General features: G+C 41.2%; 1 protein-coding gene across 1 annotated transcript; it reads right to left on the reverse strand.

Moving 5' to 3' along the window:
- Window positions 1-380: 380 nt before the first annotated feature.
- MPZL2 (myelin protein zero like 2) lies at window positions 381-10,669 on the reverse strand. The gene is made up of 6 exons (XM_046685204.1): window positions 10,290-10,669; window positions 9,148-9,314; window positions 8,645-8,855; window positions 6,078-6,225; window positions 3,678-3,751; window positions 381-2,238 (listed from the first exon to the last, which is right to left on the reverse strand). The coding sequence occupies exons 1-5, from the start codon at window positions 10,345-10,347 to the stop codon at window positions 3,688-3,690; spliced, it is 648 nt and encodes a 215-aa protein (XP_046541160.1). The 5' UTR covers window positions 10,348-10,669; the 3' UTR covers window positions 381-2,238; window positions 3,678-3,687.
- Window positions 10,670-17,678: the final 7,009 nt, after the last annotated feature.

A 17,678-nucleotide genomic window follows, 5' to 3' on the forward strand; every position in this document is an offset into this window, starting at 1 on the left:
GAGAGGGAAAAAGTATACTTCAGCTTTTAGAAAAATTTAATAATTTTCCATTTTTCAACTCCCATTCCTTTACTAGAATTGAAACCTGGTGGTTTTCTCTATTAAGAAGGTAACGTAAAAGGACCAAATGGAATAGACACTGTTCCTTGGAAAGAGTCCCCAAACTAAGTAATTGTTGTGCCAAATTCCCAGTTATACAATGCAATGTGAAAATTCTGGGGAAATCCATTTAGGTTTATTTATCCAGTAGAAACTAATTCTATCCATTATTGACTTCCAGGCTGCCTCTAAGAAAATTTTTCAATGAAAATAAAATATATACCCATCTGTTTTCTGTTACTTGCTATGTAAAATTTTTAGATTTGTATATAAGCGTATCATATAATTGGTAATTCTTTATTACTAAAGGTTATTTGCATAAGTGTTTAAGGCACAATAAAAAATAAATTACAATACAAAAGTTCTCTTTAGGAAGAAGACACTAAACAACAGGACAGTATTAACCCTTGAGTATTTAGCCAAGACACAAGCTACAAGTTTTGCTGGAAAGACTTTCCATGAGTTTTTAACTACTTCATTATACTTAATAGAACATCAGCCACGTCATCTATTTGAAGAAATATCCAGTTACAGTTTAAAAGGCTGAATTTTGAAGAAAAATAGAAAATGTGAATTAAAGGCAACATAGGCTTTAAATCTAATTTTTAGCTTCAAAACTGGGTATTAAACTTCGCTTCTTGGTGTAAAAGGCAAAATGAGACAGGTATGGAATGAATTTCAGAATCAAGGTTCACGGGTAAATTATACCAGTTTCTTTTTTAAGTATTGGAAAAAATATCAAAGTTCAGCATCTTTAAATACAGATAACCTATTTGGAAATTCCAGTTGTTAAAAGAAATAACATCTTCAGCCCAGTTGGTGAAAACTGAAAATATCAGGCTATAAAGATTTTGGAGAGGCCTAAACTTTTAGATGTTTTCTATCCTTTGAATAAATGCTACTGTGGCTTAAGTTTGAAAAGACACTGGGAAACTAGACATTTTTTTAGAGACACTCTTCTTTCCATAGCTCACTTATGAATTTTGCTTTATCTACTGCTATAAAAGAAGAAAGAAGAAAGTTGGTTTCATTCTGTTAGTTTTGATATTATTTTGCCCCATACCAAATCCTTCCTCCTCCAAAATAAGCAAGTAAATTAAAACAAAAAATAAAGCAAAGAAAAAGAAAAAATTTACATAATCTCTTCCAGTTCTCGGAGCTTTGTGTAACACTACAAAATTATCATCATTTAGGGTTGATTTTTTTTCACCAGCCCTAAATTTGTTAAGTTGTGACATACTATTTCAGAATCCTTCTATTTAACTGCTTAATGATTCCAGTCTACAAATGAGCACAGACTTTGCTCTGTTGTTGTAGGTAATTGAATTGCAGGAAAAAAGATGGTGAGCTAAAAAGCCGTTCACTGCTAATGAAAGACCCACACTGTTGATTATTTTTCACAATGCAGAAAAAAGCTGACAAGCAATTCATCCAGAAGTGGCATTTGTCAATCTATTAGCATGTACGTAACCTTTTCTAGTTACTCTGTGATTTAGCCTTGTGCTATTGTAAACCTTGGATCCATTGAAAAAAAGAGAAAAAAAACAACCTATCATCTAGGATGTTGAAAGAAATTCAATAAAAGAAGACATGTCTCATACTTAAGGAGAGCCATAAAAATCAAACTGTTCTTTAACAGTTTGAATTTGGGATTGTCTGTTAATCAATCAAAAACAGCTGGGAGAATTAGCTCACCTTTTTAACTGAGAGTGTGAGAAGGAAAGAGTAAACACATTAACTTCAGTAGCAAGAATGCTGCTCTAAAGAAACTATGTTAAAGGAAATGTCATGACAAGTTGGCTTTTATCCCAGTTGATGCCAATGTATGTATATACAATTAATAATCCACAAGGAGTGTTTAAGGCAAAAATGTGGCTTCTTGGTGTACAAAAGCTAAGGAGCACTTGAAAAATATTTGCACTCTGTAATTAAATAAAACCTTAGTAATGGAGCTGTATATGAGTCTGTTGGTATCTGCTCAAGAGGGCCCTAGGCTGGCTCCGGAGAGATGTTGCTTATCTAGATGGTTATGTACTGCGGAGCTGGTTGGAAGACACATCTCAACTGGAAAAGTCAAAGAAAAGCTTCCATTAACTTCAACTCATTCTAGGGTTCTTGGGCTTGGAAATCTTCAGCTTCCTGAAATACAAAACAGAAGTTTAAATGGATAACGCATTTGAGAAAAGTGCAATAGGAGCACCTGGCATTATGAATTACATATATATTGTTAGATTGGTTCTCCATTATGAAGGAAAATATTCTTAAAAGTATTTGTGCTCCCCCTAATTTAGCTTTTAAAAGAAGTTTTCTCATCCTTATTGCATAGTTCTCAAGAGTCAGTGTCCTTAATTCATAGCCTCTGCCTTGCACGGGATCTATACCTTCTCTCTCTCTCTCTCTCTCCCTTTTATTATAAACAAAATCAGACATACAGATAAGTAGAGAATACAGTGTATGGAATTCATCCATCACCTAATTTTAAAGAATTTTTTCCTTATTTGATATATTTTTTGACTGAAGTTTCTAAAACAAATTACTGACATTTTACTCCTAAATACTCCAATATGTATTTTTAAAGTAGGGACATTTTCCTATATAACAATAATGCCCTTATTATACCAAATAAAAATTAATAATAATTCCCTATTATTATCCATATTCAAGGCTTTCCCAATTGTTCCCCCAAATCTTTTTACAACCAGTTTGTTCAAACTGGTATCCATCCAGTCAGGGATCACACATTATACTTATGTTAGTTCCTTAAATTTCTTTTACTCTAAAGCAGTCGTCGTCTTTATTTTCCATGACCCTGACTTGATAGAGACTCTACTTGCTTCTAACAAGACAATAACCCTTGGGAAAACCTCTGTGATACCAAATTTGTTTTTCTGGGTTTACAATAGTCATTTTTCTCCATATTCTATTTTATAAATCCTTGAGGTCTTCCACTGGAGCTTTAGGCTATACAAATATGACTCTTTTTGCAAATAGTAATAGTGGGCCTACTTCAGTGAATGAAGAAATTCTGATCATATGAAAAATAAATCATCCCACCTTTTAAGCATAATAAACCTGAAAACTGGAAAAACAAAATTACACACTACTCAAATTCAATTCATAGTCCCAATAATAAAATGAGAGGTGTTGAAATCAACTTCAAATAGAACAAAAGTTCTGTCAAAATGACAGGCATATCTGTTGAATCACTCTCTTAATGCTATGATTGATTTACAATAAAACAAGCAGATATTCTTTCATTAAAAAAATAAAGATTTATTTACATGTTGAAAGTTAATTTATTATTCTTGGTGGTGGTAAATGTAACCCCAAAGCCCCAAATAATCTTAGGATTCTCTCAGCTTTAATGGTAGTAGGGTCTAACTTCCTGATCCTTTGGAGGAAACACACTCAAAGGGGAAGCCACCCATAAAACTGGTAGAAGACTTTTCTCTCCCTGACACGGCTCCTCTAATTTCATGTAGAAAACACCCAAAAATCATCAAGTCCGGGAGGTTCTCATTAGAGATGGGCCAGACAGGAATGCTAAGGAAAGAAGTCAACCCATCTGTGAATCTCACCGTCTGAGTGTTAGCCCGTGTCTTCTAAATAAACGGAGACCTTTTGTTCCGGGTTGAGCCTTTCCTCTTCTTTTCTGTAACAAAGCAGCAGAAACCAGTGTCAGGTGAACAAGACAAGAAACAAGGGGGCAAATGTTAAAAAGCTGCGGGTGAGGTCTTTTCCCGCCATATTCTGGGAAGAATTACCTGCATCTGGGAGTAGATGCAAGCCTACAGAGAGCTAAACCACTAGTGCCATCTAAGTGATGGTGCTCGTGCCTCCACATGCCCCAGGCAGCCAGACTTAGGCACTTGACAGAATATTTTTAGATGGGAATATAACTTGGGAACTCCAGCGATTTAAAGCAGACACCTTAGTTTACCATCAGTATTCTCTAACTCCTCATTCAAAGAAAAAAGTGTGATGTTGACCTAGAAGTCATCTTTTTTTATTGATTATATTCTATTCAAACCAGAAACTCAGAGTTGGGTTCATTAGGCTCCTTAAAATCATTCTATTTACTTCAGTAAATATTTCTTGAAGAAAAGAAACAAATGTTACTGTGACGACTGAAAAACTGCAACTGCAAAAGGATGAATTTGGACTCCTACTTCATACCATATGCGAAAATTAACTCAAAATGAATCAAAGACCTAAATGTAAGAACTAAGACTGTAAAACTCTTAGAATAAAACATAGGTATAAATTGTCATGACCTTGGATTAGGCAATGGTTTCTTAGAAATGACACCAATAGCACAAGCAATAAAAGAAAAAAAATCGATAAATTGGACTTCATCAAAATTAAAAACTTTGTGCTTCAAAGAACACTATTAAGAAAGTGAAAAGATAACCCACAGAATGGGAGAAAATAATTGCAAATCATGTATCTAATAAGGCACTTTTGTAATCTCTAAAACATATAAATAAGCCTTTTAACTCAAGAATAAAAAGAGAACCCAATTTTTAAACGGGCAAAATATTTGAATAAATGTATATACAAATGGCAAAAAAAAAAAATATGGAAAGATGCTCAATGCCATTAGCCATTAGGAAAATGCAAATCAACACCTCTACGAGATACCACTTCAAAACTACTAGATGGCTATAATCAAAAGGATAGGCAATCACAAGTGTTGTCAAGAATGTGGACAAATTGGAACCCTCATACATTGCTGGTGAGAATGTAAAATGGTGCAGCTGTTTTGGACAACAGTCTGACAATTCCTCAAAATGGTAAACATAGATTACCGTATGCCCCAGCAGTTCCACTCCATACCCAGGAGAACTGAAAACATATGTCTCCACAAAAAGTTATACATGAATGTTCGTAGCAGCATTAGTCATAGTAGCCAATGAAGTGGGAAAAACCTAAATGTCCATCAACTGAATGAATAAGCAAAATGCTATGTATATACAATGGAATATTATACAGCCATAAAAGGGAATGAAGTACTACTACATGCTTTAACATGAATGAACTTTGAAAACATTATACTGAGTCAAAGAAGCCAGGCGTGAAAGGCCACATATTGAATGACTCCATTTATATGAAATGTCCAGAATGGGCAAATCCACAGAGACAGAAAGCAGATTAGTATGTCAGGGCCAGGTGGGACAGAAAAATAGGGAGTGATGGCTGAAGGGTATGGAGTTTCTTTTGGGGGTGATGAAAATATTCTGGAATTAGTGGTGATAGTTACACAACTTCAGGAATATTAAAAAGATGAATTTTATGGTAGGTAAATTTTATCTCAATAAAAAAAATATTTATTGAGCACCTTATATCAGCATGGCTGACTTTCCTAGGCACTCACTTATAGTGCCCCTGCTGACTGCCCAGTGATTCTTACAGATGTATGCTTTACATTACAAGTAAGGAATATCCTAGAAAAGCTTTACATAATTAGATGTTAATATCAAATCTTTCATCATAAAGAAAGCCTATAATGAAATCTTCTTTAAAATTAAGAAAGCTTTTGTAGAGTTACTAATGCACGCCCTGATTTATCCATCCTGTGAATCTGAATTCTTTTACGTAAGATTTACTCAAAGGGAGGGCTGGCCTGGTGGCACAGTGGTTAAGTTCACATGTTCTGCTTCTTGGTGGCCCGGGGTTCGCTGCTTCAGATCCCGGGTGTGGACATGGCACCACTTGGCAAAAGCCATGCTGTGGTAGGCGTCCCATGTTTAAAGTAGAGGAAGGTGGGCATGGATGTTAGCTCAGGGCCAATCTTCTTCAGCAAAAGGAGGAGGATTGGCAGTAGTTAGCTCAGGGCTAATCTTCCTCAAAAAAAAAAATTAAAAAAAGATTTACTCAAAGGGAAGAACATCTGTTCAACAATTATGTAAACCAGTGTAAAATACCAAAAGTCACCATTAAGAGTGTTAGAAGACTTTCCCGGAACTGCCCAGCCTTACGATTTTATCTCCACCACTTTATGAGCTCTTTCAGCCCATCGCTTTTTCCGGAAATGCTGGAAGAGGACCACCACAATTACTATTGTGACCATCACTGCACAGGCCGAGCCAATGGCCAGAGCCAGGAAGTGGATCTCAGAGAAGCGTACTGTAAGGAGAAAGAAGTCAAGTTACGATTCTAAAACGAGGAGGACTATGATGAAATCTAAAGATATAACATGGGGTTCATTTCCATTATTAAATGGAATCATCCTTTCTCCTAACCATGTTACCTCGTAAACTCTAGCAGCAGCAGGAAAGCCCTTCAGACTACTTTAGTGGGTCTCAAACTGTGGTCCTAGGAGTAGCAGCAACAATATTACTTGAGAACTTTGAAATGCAAGTTATCAGGCCCCACCCTAAGCCTAGTGAATTAAAGGTGGGGCCCAGCAATCTGTTTAAACTCGTCCCCCAGGAGATTCTGATGCATGCTACAATTTTGAGAACCACTGGGCCAGTTGAACTACCTAGTGGGGTAAGGTTATTGCTGACCTAATCAAATCTAGTGCCCGGACTATTTCTCCCTGACCCCTGCACTTCTGTCATTCAGTTGGTAATCTATTTAAGTTTATTAAGGGCCTACTATGTTCCAGGCGCTGTGATGGAAATACAAAGCCAAAGAAGACATTACCTGTAAAGAATTCATGTACACTGGGAAGCTAGGCAAATGAATCAGTAACTATAGCTAGTGGATAAATGATGCAAGAGGGAAGGCTCCTAAACCAGGCTAGAGTCTGCGAAGCATGAGTCTCGTCTTTAGCTTGATTTCTTTTTTTTTTTAGATTTTATTTTTTCTTTTTTCTCCCCAAAGCCCCCTGGGTACATAGTTGTGTATTTTTAGTTGTGGGTCCTTCTAGTTGTGGCATGTGGGATGCCACCTCAGCATGGCTTGACAAGAGGTGCCATGTCGGCGCCCAGGATTCGAACCAGTGAAACCTGGGCCGCCGAAGCGGAGGGCGTGAACTTGACCACTCAGCCACGGGACCGGCCCCTTTAGCTTGATTTCTGATTTAAACTTCAATAAACCCTCCGAGCCAGAAAAGACATTAGAGAAAGTCTAGCCTAGGGGTTCCCAGCCTGAAGTCCATGAAAGAGGATGGGGGCAGGGAGCCACAAGCCCACAAAATCCACGCCATGTTGCATGTGTGTACATTTTGTGGGAAGCAAGGCCACAGCTTTCATTAGATTCCCAAAGAGTAGTGATCACAGTATGTTTAAGAACCACGTGTTCTTGTCTAACCTGTTAATTTTGCAGAAGAAACTAAGGTCCAAAGACATTATATTACTTCTTTCAGTACTCAAATGACTTCTCCAAGGTCACACAGCTCCCTATTGATAGGGCCTTGAAGGATGATACGAGGAATGAAAGGAGGAAGTCATCCCACTTTACTGGCTTATATATTTTGCGTAGTGGTATTGTGTGTTGGTTAAGAGCACACACCAGAGAGAGCTAGGTTAAAATACCAGCTCCACCGTTTACTAGCTGTGTGATTTGCGGTAGTTAACTTCTTTTAGCCTCAGCTTCCTCAATGTATAAAATAGAAATAACAATATCCATTTATTGAGTTCTTATAAAAAATAAAATTATTTGTGTGGTTGTTCCATGCTGCGCCTGCACATAATAAACACTTAATATATGGTAGCTGTTATAATTTTCAATACGATTCAGTATTTGGGGAATTTATACATTTATTGTCTCATTTTATCCTCACTATAATCCTTGCTATATTATTCTCACTTTACAGGAGAAAAAATAATAAGATTTATTTAAGCTGGTAAATGATAGCAATGACTCAAACCCAAATTTACAACTCTTAAGTTTTATGATCTCTGCTTTTTGTTATCTGGCAGTTTTCCAGGTTGTCCTTTGTGGGACTGCGGGCAATACGATGTCTTAGTTTGGAGCACAGTTTTGGAGTCAAAGATGCTTGGGTTTGAGTTCCGAGTGACTCCATTTACCAGCTACATGACTGGACAAGTGACTTAACCTCTCTGAGCCTCAGTTTCCTCATTAGTAAAATGGGGGGCACTAAGAGCACAATAGCTGATGGGATGTGTAATGACCGAATAAGATATGTAAGGCCCCTGACGCATGGGAAGTAATCGATAAACGATAGCTCCCGTGGTCGGTCTCTGCCTCCTACGGTGGTTGTGAGAATTAGCGCGATAGTACATTCAAGCGCTTTGGACAGTGCCTGACACAGAGTAGGTACTAAATAAGTACCTCGTGGATAAGTGAGTGAATGAACAGGCCTATTGTTAGCCTTATATCAGAGAGTCGCTTCCTCTCCCTTTCATGATCTCAATGCCGTTTTTGTAGCAGATTCCCTGGGTCCCTTTGCTTTCTGTTTCTTTCCACAGCCAAACAAAGCCTTTCTCTTTTTACCGTAGGACTCTTCAGTCTCTTTCTGTAGTTTCCAAATCCAAAGGGCTGGTCCTTCTCTGCTCCTTCAGTCATCACAAAAGATTGCCCCTCTCTTTTCTATAAGCTCTTACACTTCCCATACCGTTTCCCCTGCACAACCTACCAGTGTGTACGACGCTGAGCCGGATCTCCCCAACCAGCCCATCAACATCAGGTGGGTTCTTCACCTGACAGGTGTATGTCCCATTGTCATCAAACTGCAGCTTCCAGAGGAGGATGGAGGCGTCATATCGCTCTGGGTTCCCATCCCAGACCACCCGGTCCTTGAACCGCCCACTCATGGGCCTGAAGGGATCCACATGGTAGTAGAATACCTAGCAAGGAGAAAAGGCAGAGGGTCCTATTCAAGACCTGGGCAAGGAGGCTGAGAGGGTGGGTGCAGGAGAGAAACACCAGCAAGCCTCCTGCCCCACCTGCAGCTCTCTTGAAAGAACCTCTTGCTTTCGCCTTCACTGGTGTCTCAGTTCTATCAGTCTCTGTCTCAGGAATTGTTTCCCAGATTTACCCTATGCTGGTTGCTAAGAAAAATACAGGAAGGGCAAGGAGAAATGGGCTGACTTATTTTCGTGACCAAGTTCCTCTAGAAAATGACAGTAATCTACTTACAAACTGCTCAGCACCCCCATCTTGAGGACGGAAATTCCAGGTCACTGTTAGAGCATCACCCACAGGGGCAAAGCTGGAGAAGGTGCATTTCAACCGAACATCTGTCCCATTGACGGCCTCCAGCACTCGGGAGGTGTAAATTTCCACAGCTGCGGTAGGCCAAAGAGCTGCCGGGAAGAAAAGGAAAAGGAAGGGTTCACAGGAGGTGTGTATTAAGAGAACTTCTGCTGACACTACCAAAATAAATGTCTGAGTACGGCATAAAACAGAACTGAGATGCCCCAGCTCTCAAACTTACTTCGCCCAGAGTCTGCATACTCCTGCCTGTATGCAGCCTTGACCCTCTCCAGAGAACAAATAAAAATACCACACAGCAAGCTGCCTTAGCTCTCTCACTTTCTCCACAGCGTGATGCCCTGGCCTCATGGTACCCACTTCAAAACTTATAACAAGCTATAAACATCGGCAAATAAAATTGAAAGCAGAAACAAAAAACCAAAACTAATCATAACATGAATTAGGCATGTCTTAAGATTAAGCATTATGTATCGTGTGTGTAATGGTCCCCCAGCAGGTAAGGTTTCCAGAAAGGGTCCTTGTTATGTAGATTTTGTACTGTTTCGAGTCTTCTGCAGAAATTGAGTTAATCAACCCCAGATAGCTTATGTTTGCCTGCGCCCCTAGAACCTTTAAACCACGTGGCATTTTTTACCATGATATTTACATTGGGAATATGCATGTTGGGGCAGTTTCAAAACCACGGCAGATCTCTCTCCTTGATCTCGGCTCTCCCAGAGCTGCCGAGAGTCTCAGACAAGAACCACACACAGAAATCCAAGTGCCAAGTCCTGCCTGCAGCGGGAGGTTGAGAGTAGCCACACAAAATGGTTTGTAACCCGAGATTAGAAAGCCCTCTCTGTGCCTCAATCACTGGCGGCTGAAACACACCTAAACCTGTTTGTCCAAAAGCAGTTCCCCAAAAACAACCCTCCAACTTCAGTTTCAGTAAAGTCAAAACTAAAACGAACTGCCACTGTGGCTCAGGCTCCCAGACAAAACTCGGGAGCTTCTTAGACAAGTAGCTAACTTTGGAGGGCAGGCAGTGAAGGAGGAACTGCCGAGGGAAGCCCCTCAGCTCTTACCTGCGAGCTGTATGCCAAGGAGAAGAAGCCTGGCACGCGTAGAACTCTTGCCATACATGAGGGAAACCCAGCCCTGGCCCCAGAGACCAGACCGGGCAGACCGAGGGCTCCAGCACCCCTGCCAAGGCCACTCCAGGAGCAGTGAGCACCGCGTTCTCCCAGAGAGAGGAGTCTCCCTCACCTATGGGAGCGCCGGGCCTGTGACTCCTCCCTGCTCTGCCTTGCGCTCTGCTGGAATGAAAGGTGGGGCCTCAGCTCTCAATGCCCTCCTTCCTTTCCTGCCTCCCGCCCTCCATGCTGCAAGCACGTCTGCACAAAGTCCCAAAGCCTGCAGTCCTCTCTTTACTTTCCACTGAATCAGGGCTCTGGCCTCTGGATGGCCTCGGCAACAGCCAGAGGAGGTGGTGCCAGTCTGAAACGTCCCAGGTGGCTTTGGGTTTGGCCCACGCACACTGTTTTTTTAAACGGGCTTCAGGTTTGCCTGGGAGTGAGTGTTGAAACCACCTTGCAGTCATTCCACTTCCCAAAGCCCTTCCCTGGGGCCGTTAGCCTAGACCAGATTCGCAACAACTGCAAAACGCTCAGAATGCCGTAGGACCCTCTGTGGACAAAAAATCCTCCCGCTTATACCCTCGATTTTAGCCAAATGTTACTGCACAAAGATTTCTGCACCTTTTCTAGCTTGCAGCTTTCCCTGAGACCCACCTAAAATAAACTGACCAAAACAAATCTCAATATTTCATGATCCTTTCCCTCTGAAGGATTTAAGGAAGAATCCGGACACGATCCTTGCTCATTTACCCTACCCTCTCAATACAGTTTGCAAAGTGCTTTTTTGCTTGTTATCCCATCTCCACAGCACTCCCATGAAGTGATCCCACTTTACCAGTGAGGACGCTAAGAACCAAGGTAAGTGGCTTGCCCAAGGTGGCACAGCCAATAGGTAGCAAAACCGGAAATTTTCTAATGCTGTTTCCACAAAATAACAGCTAATCTGAACCGTCAGACAGAGGACTCCTAAGGAAAAGGTTTTTATAATAACTTTTCTGTGCAGATTTCATGTGCGATTTTTAGGGCAGCCGTCTGTCTGAGAAATCTAAAGAGTTGAGGAATTTAAATGAGAAAAGGTGCCACCTTGTCTGGAAAGAGGATGGGTAATTGTTGCAGAGTAATGGAGCAGCATTGAAACAGTGGTAGGAGGAAGGGCGAAGATTACCCACACAGTGAAGAGTAGGCCTGATCAGGGATCTAACCCTCAGCAGAAACAAATTGCCCTTACCCCTGGATTAACCACTTAGAAACTCGCTGGTGATTCATAAAATCTCCTAGTTAAACCCTGAAACAGAGAGGTTGCCAGGAGAGGGAGGAAAGATCAGGCTGACTAGAAAAAAACTAAACATCGTAAAGAGGAAAGAAAAGAAAAAATTCCACCAAGAGAGAGGCAGATTGCAGAAGCGAAGAAAAAGAAAAGCAAATGAGAGAAGGAAAGCTGCGGGAGAAAGAAGTGATGGTCAGGGAGCTAAAAAAGGTGAACAACAACAAAAGTCAGTTTCACGAGAACCTGGAAACCCAGGGGCCACCCTGGATGAGGATGAGCGGTGTCCTAGCATGAATGTATTGTGATGAGTGTTCCTGAAAATGGAGTCTTTGGCTTCTTTGTCAGGTTCTAGGTCAGAGATCAACCTAAAATCAGAATGCCGGGGATGGCGATGGGGTAAAATAGAACCTTTCTGGTATGCAGGTCCAAAGAGTCTGGCTCCGGGGCCCGAAAGAAAAGGAGTTAAGGAAACTTGATCCTCCCTGTTGGCTTTCAACTTGCAGGGAAACACAGCTTTGAAGGAAGAAGAGGTAGAGCCTGAGGTTTTAAAGTCTGCAGCAGATCGCACACTTTGCTGAGAGGCGGGGTGACCAAAGCCCAGGGGTGCAGTGCAAAGCAGCAGGAGAGCGATCGGGCAGGAAGAACCAAACAAGCTGCCTGTTGTCCAGAGCAGAAGCATCTCTCCTCGAGGTAGCCAGACACCCCGGAGCTGGCTGCCAGCCCTGCTCGGAGAGGCAGCAGCCGCCCAGATCCCATTCCTCAGCAGAGTTCAAGTTCCTGGCTTTGGGCCCAGCAACGCCCAGTTCCTTCCAGTTAGCACAAGTGGCTCCAGAGTCACCCAGTTCCCCTCCCTGGGTGGGGAGGGAGGAGACCAAGGGCTGGATTGGTTAAGTAGAGAAGACACTAAATGTCAGGGACATTTGCCCCTAGGAGTCACCAGGCTGCCAGTTGGTCAGCAGGACTTTGATCAAAGCTGGAGGCATCTAGGTAGGGCCTACGTCGTAGTTAGTGTCTAGGCAAACAAGAGAAAACCAAGACGAGTTCTGGAGATTAAAAGGAATAAAAGTGAAGTTTTCAGAGACATCACTCTTTTTCTAGACTTTTCCAGAGAAAAGTCCTGATTGTCGTTAAACTTTGTGGCATACAAATGGTTTTGAGAGCAGCCCATCTGTCCGAACCCTACCCATCTCCCGGAAGTATTGCTAAAGCCCGCCTAGACCCTGGCCCCTAGCAAACTCACCGAGGCTCGAAAGACATACGGGACAGCTGGCCTGTGTCCCGTATTTGTAAAATCTATCATCTTAACATCCTGGGCACAAATGTTTTTTTTCACTATGAGATGAAAATAGCATTCTGTGACACAAGCAAAACAAATAATTTAGCTCTTACGGTGGTTCAAATAAAGCATTTGTTTACTTAAAAGTTTCTGTCCGTATGTCTTTCTTACTAGGAAAAATTTTATTAAATTTCTGTTATATGCTGGACTAGATATACAAAGTAGAATAAGACATTTCTGCCTGGGGAAAAAAAATCAGTCTGAAGAGCATTAGGAGGTGGAGTGTGTATGTAAACAAATAATTGCCGTATTTGTGACTTTGGAACGGGATGAACAGGGATTCTGGAAAGAGAGGAGAAATAGAGGCATTTCTTTGGGGGCAAATGTGGTATCCACAGGGACCTGCAAGGATTTCCTCAAACCTAGGGCACAGGGAAGAGTGGCAGGCCAGAGGCTGGAGAGGGGCTGGGCCCAGTTGTTGAGGGTCTTCATTCACCATCCTAAGGTATATGGACTTGATCCTGACAAGTACGCCAGGTGCGGGTAGCTAACAGGTGACCCGAGAAGAGTGGAAATACTTTGGTGTTTCCCAGAAACATAAAAAATACTGAGGGAAAGCCTTGAGACATCAACCACCACATACTCTACCAGCTTTCTCATAAGGCCCCTGGCCTGGGAGCCAGAATCCAAGTACAAACTTGATACCTGTTTTCAGAAGGCTCCTTGCCTCTTCCCTAACCAACAACTCCCATCTATAGCTCTTCTTTTTTATTTTTTTGAAACTTCCTCTGGTTTAGAGAGTTTTTCAAAGATGAGACAGGGAAGTTAGGACGTCAGAGTCCTAGATAAGAGATGGACTTTTGGCCCAAAAGGAGAGATGTGTTCACTTTGGTCCTCCTTCTTGCCTTAAGTTTCCCGGAGATATTCCAAAGCAAGTCTGGATCTGAGAGTGAGCTCTAACAGCTTAGAAAAACTGTGGAAGGAGTGCCCTCTTATCTCCCCGCCTCAGTGCAGGGTATACACCTCTCCATTAAAGCCTCAGGCTCCTTCCTTAATTATAGAGAAGAGGCATCATGCTCTTATTAACCAGCCCAAGGAAGAGACTCGAAAGTTTAACCCTTCACTTTTTCTAAAGAGAAACTAGATGGATTTGCACAGGGCCATAGAGATGGGATGTCTTTGAAGATAACTTTGAAGAATCTCCCAGGAGGATAAAGTCCTTGGTGGCTGCATTTGTTTTCTCCCTGTTCACTCTCTGTACCACATCTAAGTCATGGGGAGAATTTACATTTCTATTGTGTTTATTGAGGAACACAGTAACTCTTGGTTCCTGTGACCAATTTTCAAGGAAAATTAATTAGGTCAAGGAAATTAATTCATTTCATGAGAAAAGAAAGAACACTTCTTTTTTTCCTGGTATATACTAGGAGGCATGAGGCATAGGAGATGGAGTCTGCCCTGCGTAGATCCAAATCCAAGTTCGACCACTTACCAGCTGTGTGACCTTGGGCACTTATTTAATTCTCTGTGCCTCAATTATCTCACTTGTGAAATGAGGATAATAATATCTGCCCCATAGGCTTGGTATAAGAATCAGGTGACATACTGTATCTAAATGAAGCTTCATGCCCATAGAAAACACTCAGTAAATTTAGTTGTTTGTGATTACACTTAGTTAAGACATTGAAAACTGTCCCATTCACCACTTTGGGAAAAGGTCTGGCAGTTTCTTGGAAAGCTAAGTTTCATATAAAGCTAACCACCTTAGCAATTCCACTCCTAGGTATTTAGCCAAGAGAAATTGTTATATATCCACAAAAAGACTTGTATGAGGATATTTATAAAAGCTTTATTCATAATAGCCTCAAACTAGAAACAGTGCAGAGGTCCATCAACAGAAAAATGGAGACTCTAGAATACTCATACAATGGGATACTATTCAGCAATGAAAAGGAACAAACTACTGATGCATTCAACCACATAGATGAATCTCAAAAATATTATGTTCAACAAAATTAGCCAAACATAAAGTAGTACATACTCTTTGATTCCACTTACGAGTTCTAGAACAGGCAAAACTAATCTTTGGTGGAAAAAATCATAAGAGTGCTTGCCTTTGGGGGATTGGGGACAGAGATTGACTAGAGACGCATGAGGGAACTTTCTAGAGTGATGCGTATGTTCTGCATCTTGATAGGGGTTTGGATTACACAGGCTTATTTATGCATTTACCAAAACTCTCTGAATAGTGTACACATAAGTTTTGTGTGTTTGGTTGTATGCAAATTTTATTTCAATATTTTTTTAAAGGGGTTATAAACAAATATTGAACTTTCATTAATGATGAAGTACATAGGGGGTTGTGTCCTGATGTTTGCAATTTAGTTTTAAAATGCATCAAAAAAGTAAGATGCAGGGGGCCAGCCCTGTGGCCAAGTGGTTAAGTTCCCATGCTCCGCTTCAGCGGCCCACAGTTTCACCTGTTCGGATCCTGGGTGCGGGCCTAGCACCGCTCATCAGGCCGTGCTGAGGCAGCATCCCACATAGCAGAACTAGAAGGACCTATAACTAGAATATACAACTATGTAGTGGGAGGGCTTTGCGGAGAAGAAATTTTTAAAAAAACAGGATGCATTGATAGGTGAGTAGATAAAGGGATGGACAGAGGAATGGATAGATATATGATAAAGCACATATAGTAAAATGTTAATTGAAGAGTGTAGGTGTGCTATACAGGTATTCACTGTCAACTTCTTCCAACTTTTCTCATGTTTGAAAATTTTCATAATAAAATGTTGGCAAAAATCTGCTCCCTCATTCACCAAGTTTCCTTAGCATTAAGTAAACAACAACACCAAATTTAGTAATAAAGTGTTTGAGATTCATTATTTTACATCATTCTAGTTTAGACATCATTCCTTAGAATACTGATAGTTTTTAACAAATGAAAATTACCATTAGCAAAAACATATTACCGTTTATCAAGTGTCTACTCTGTACCCAGCACTGTGGTAGACATGTTACATATATTATTTCTGATCTTTATAATTGCAAGATAAACAGATGTCTCCATTTTGTAGATGAAGAAATTAAGGCTCAAAGAGATTTGTTCATTCTAATACCCATTGAATCCTATTGTAGGTGGAGAGAAAAAGGGAAAAAAGAGAATGAATGACCAGAGATGAGGCTGCAAATCTAATCAGAGGCCAGACCCTAAAGGCTCTTGATAAGAGTTAAGGAGTTTGGACTTTATCTTGAAGGCAATGGGAAGACATTGAAAACTTTTAAGCAGAAAGTGATGTGATCAGATTTGTGTATTAAAAAGATGACTTCGGGGCCAGCCCCCATGGCCTAGTGGTTAGGTTCCGCATGCTCCACTTTGGCAGCCCAGGTTTGTGGGTTCAGATCCTGGCTGCAGACCTACACCACTCATCAGCCATGCTGTGGTGGCAAACCACATATAAAATAGAGGAAGATTGGCACAGATGCTAGCTCAGGGCTAATCTTCCTCAAGCAAAAAGAGGAAGATTGGCAACAGATGTTAGCTCAGGGTGAATCTTCCTCAGGAAAAAAAAAAATCACTCAACTACAATATGGAGAAAAACAATGGAGAGGAAAAAGTCTGCTTCTGAGAACAGTAATCCAAGTAGATGATTTGACCTGAACTGAAACAATGGCAGAAGGAATGGAGGGTAGTTAAGGATTTGAAAGATATTAAGGAGATGGAACGGATGGAGATTGGTACACAATTGGAAGTGGAAGTGAGAGAGAATAAGTACTGGGGAATCGTTCTCAAATTTTTAGCATAGGTACCTTGGTGGAAGTGGCTGCCTTTCTCTGAATAGAGAAGATGGAGCTATTGAGTTTGATGTTCCTGTGGGACAGCCAAGCAGAGATGTGCAGTACCTAATGGGACCGACAGATTTGTCCTCCAAAGAGAGCTCTGGGCTAGAGATTCCGGTTTGCGGTCTTTAACCCATCTAGAAGGAATTGGGGGAATGAGAATAGAAGAGATGTGCCAGGACCACTGCGGAATGAGAAAGGACAAGGTCCTAACACAGAATCTAAAGGCTGAATGATACCCAAGCAACAAGGAGGAGAGCAGTTCTCTGAAGAGACTGAATAAGTGTGTCCAGAAGAAAGGGAGGGAAAGAGGAAAATAACAGGAGAGAGTGGTGTCACAGAAGCTAAAGGAAGAGGGCTGTTTCCAAAAAGAGCAAACTTACAAACTCCAAACACTGCTGAGAGTCGGGTAAAACAAGGACTGAAAGTACCCACTGGATCCCCAATTGGTGAAAGCAGCTTCACCAGAAAAGTCATGAAGGTAGAAGCCATTTTGCAGTAGACTGAGGGGAAAATAGAAGGTGAGGAGGTCGCTTAGAAAGAACAGAGCCTATGAAGGGGAGCAGAAAAGGTGGCAGCTGGAAGGGAGCATGGGTAGGAAGAAGTTTTTTAGCTTTTGGCTCATTTGTGGTTTTAAGAAGGGAAAGTTTTTGCATGTTAAAATGCTTGTAGGAAGGCGCCAGTAAACAGGGGGAAGTGTACCTCTCTCACTGTTAATGAGAGGTTAAGAATGTTCTGTTTGCTCCAGACAGTCCTGGTTTATAACTGCTGTCCCGCTGTAATGATTAATAGTACCCCTTTCACTCTCCAGTGTTAGAGTTTGGAAGATAATTTACATGGCCAGCCTCGATAAGGGGGAACCCCAGGCTTGACACAGACATGGCTAACTTTGAAAGGAAAAGCATTGGGACCAAAAATTGAAGGAGTTTGCACCTCTGTGTGTGAATGTGTG

Source organism: Equus quagga, chromosome 14 (genome assembly GCF_021613505.1).
Source record: "Equus quagga isolate Etosha38 chromosome 14, UCLA_HA_Equagga_1.0, whole genome shotgun sequence".
NCBI classification, from domain to species: domain Eukaryota; kingdom Metazoa; phylum Chordata; class Mammalia; order Perissodactyla; family Equidae; genus Equus; species Equus quagga.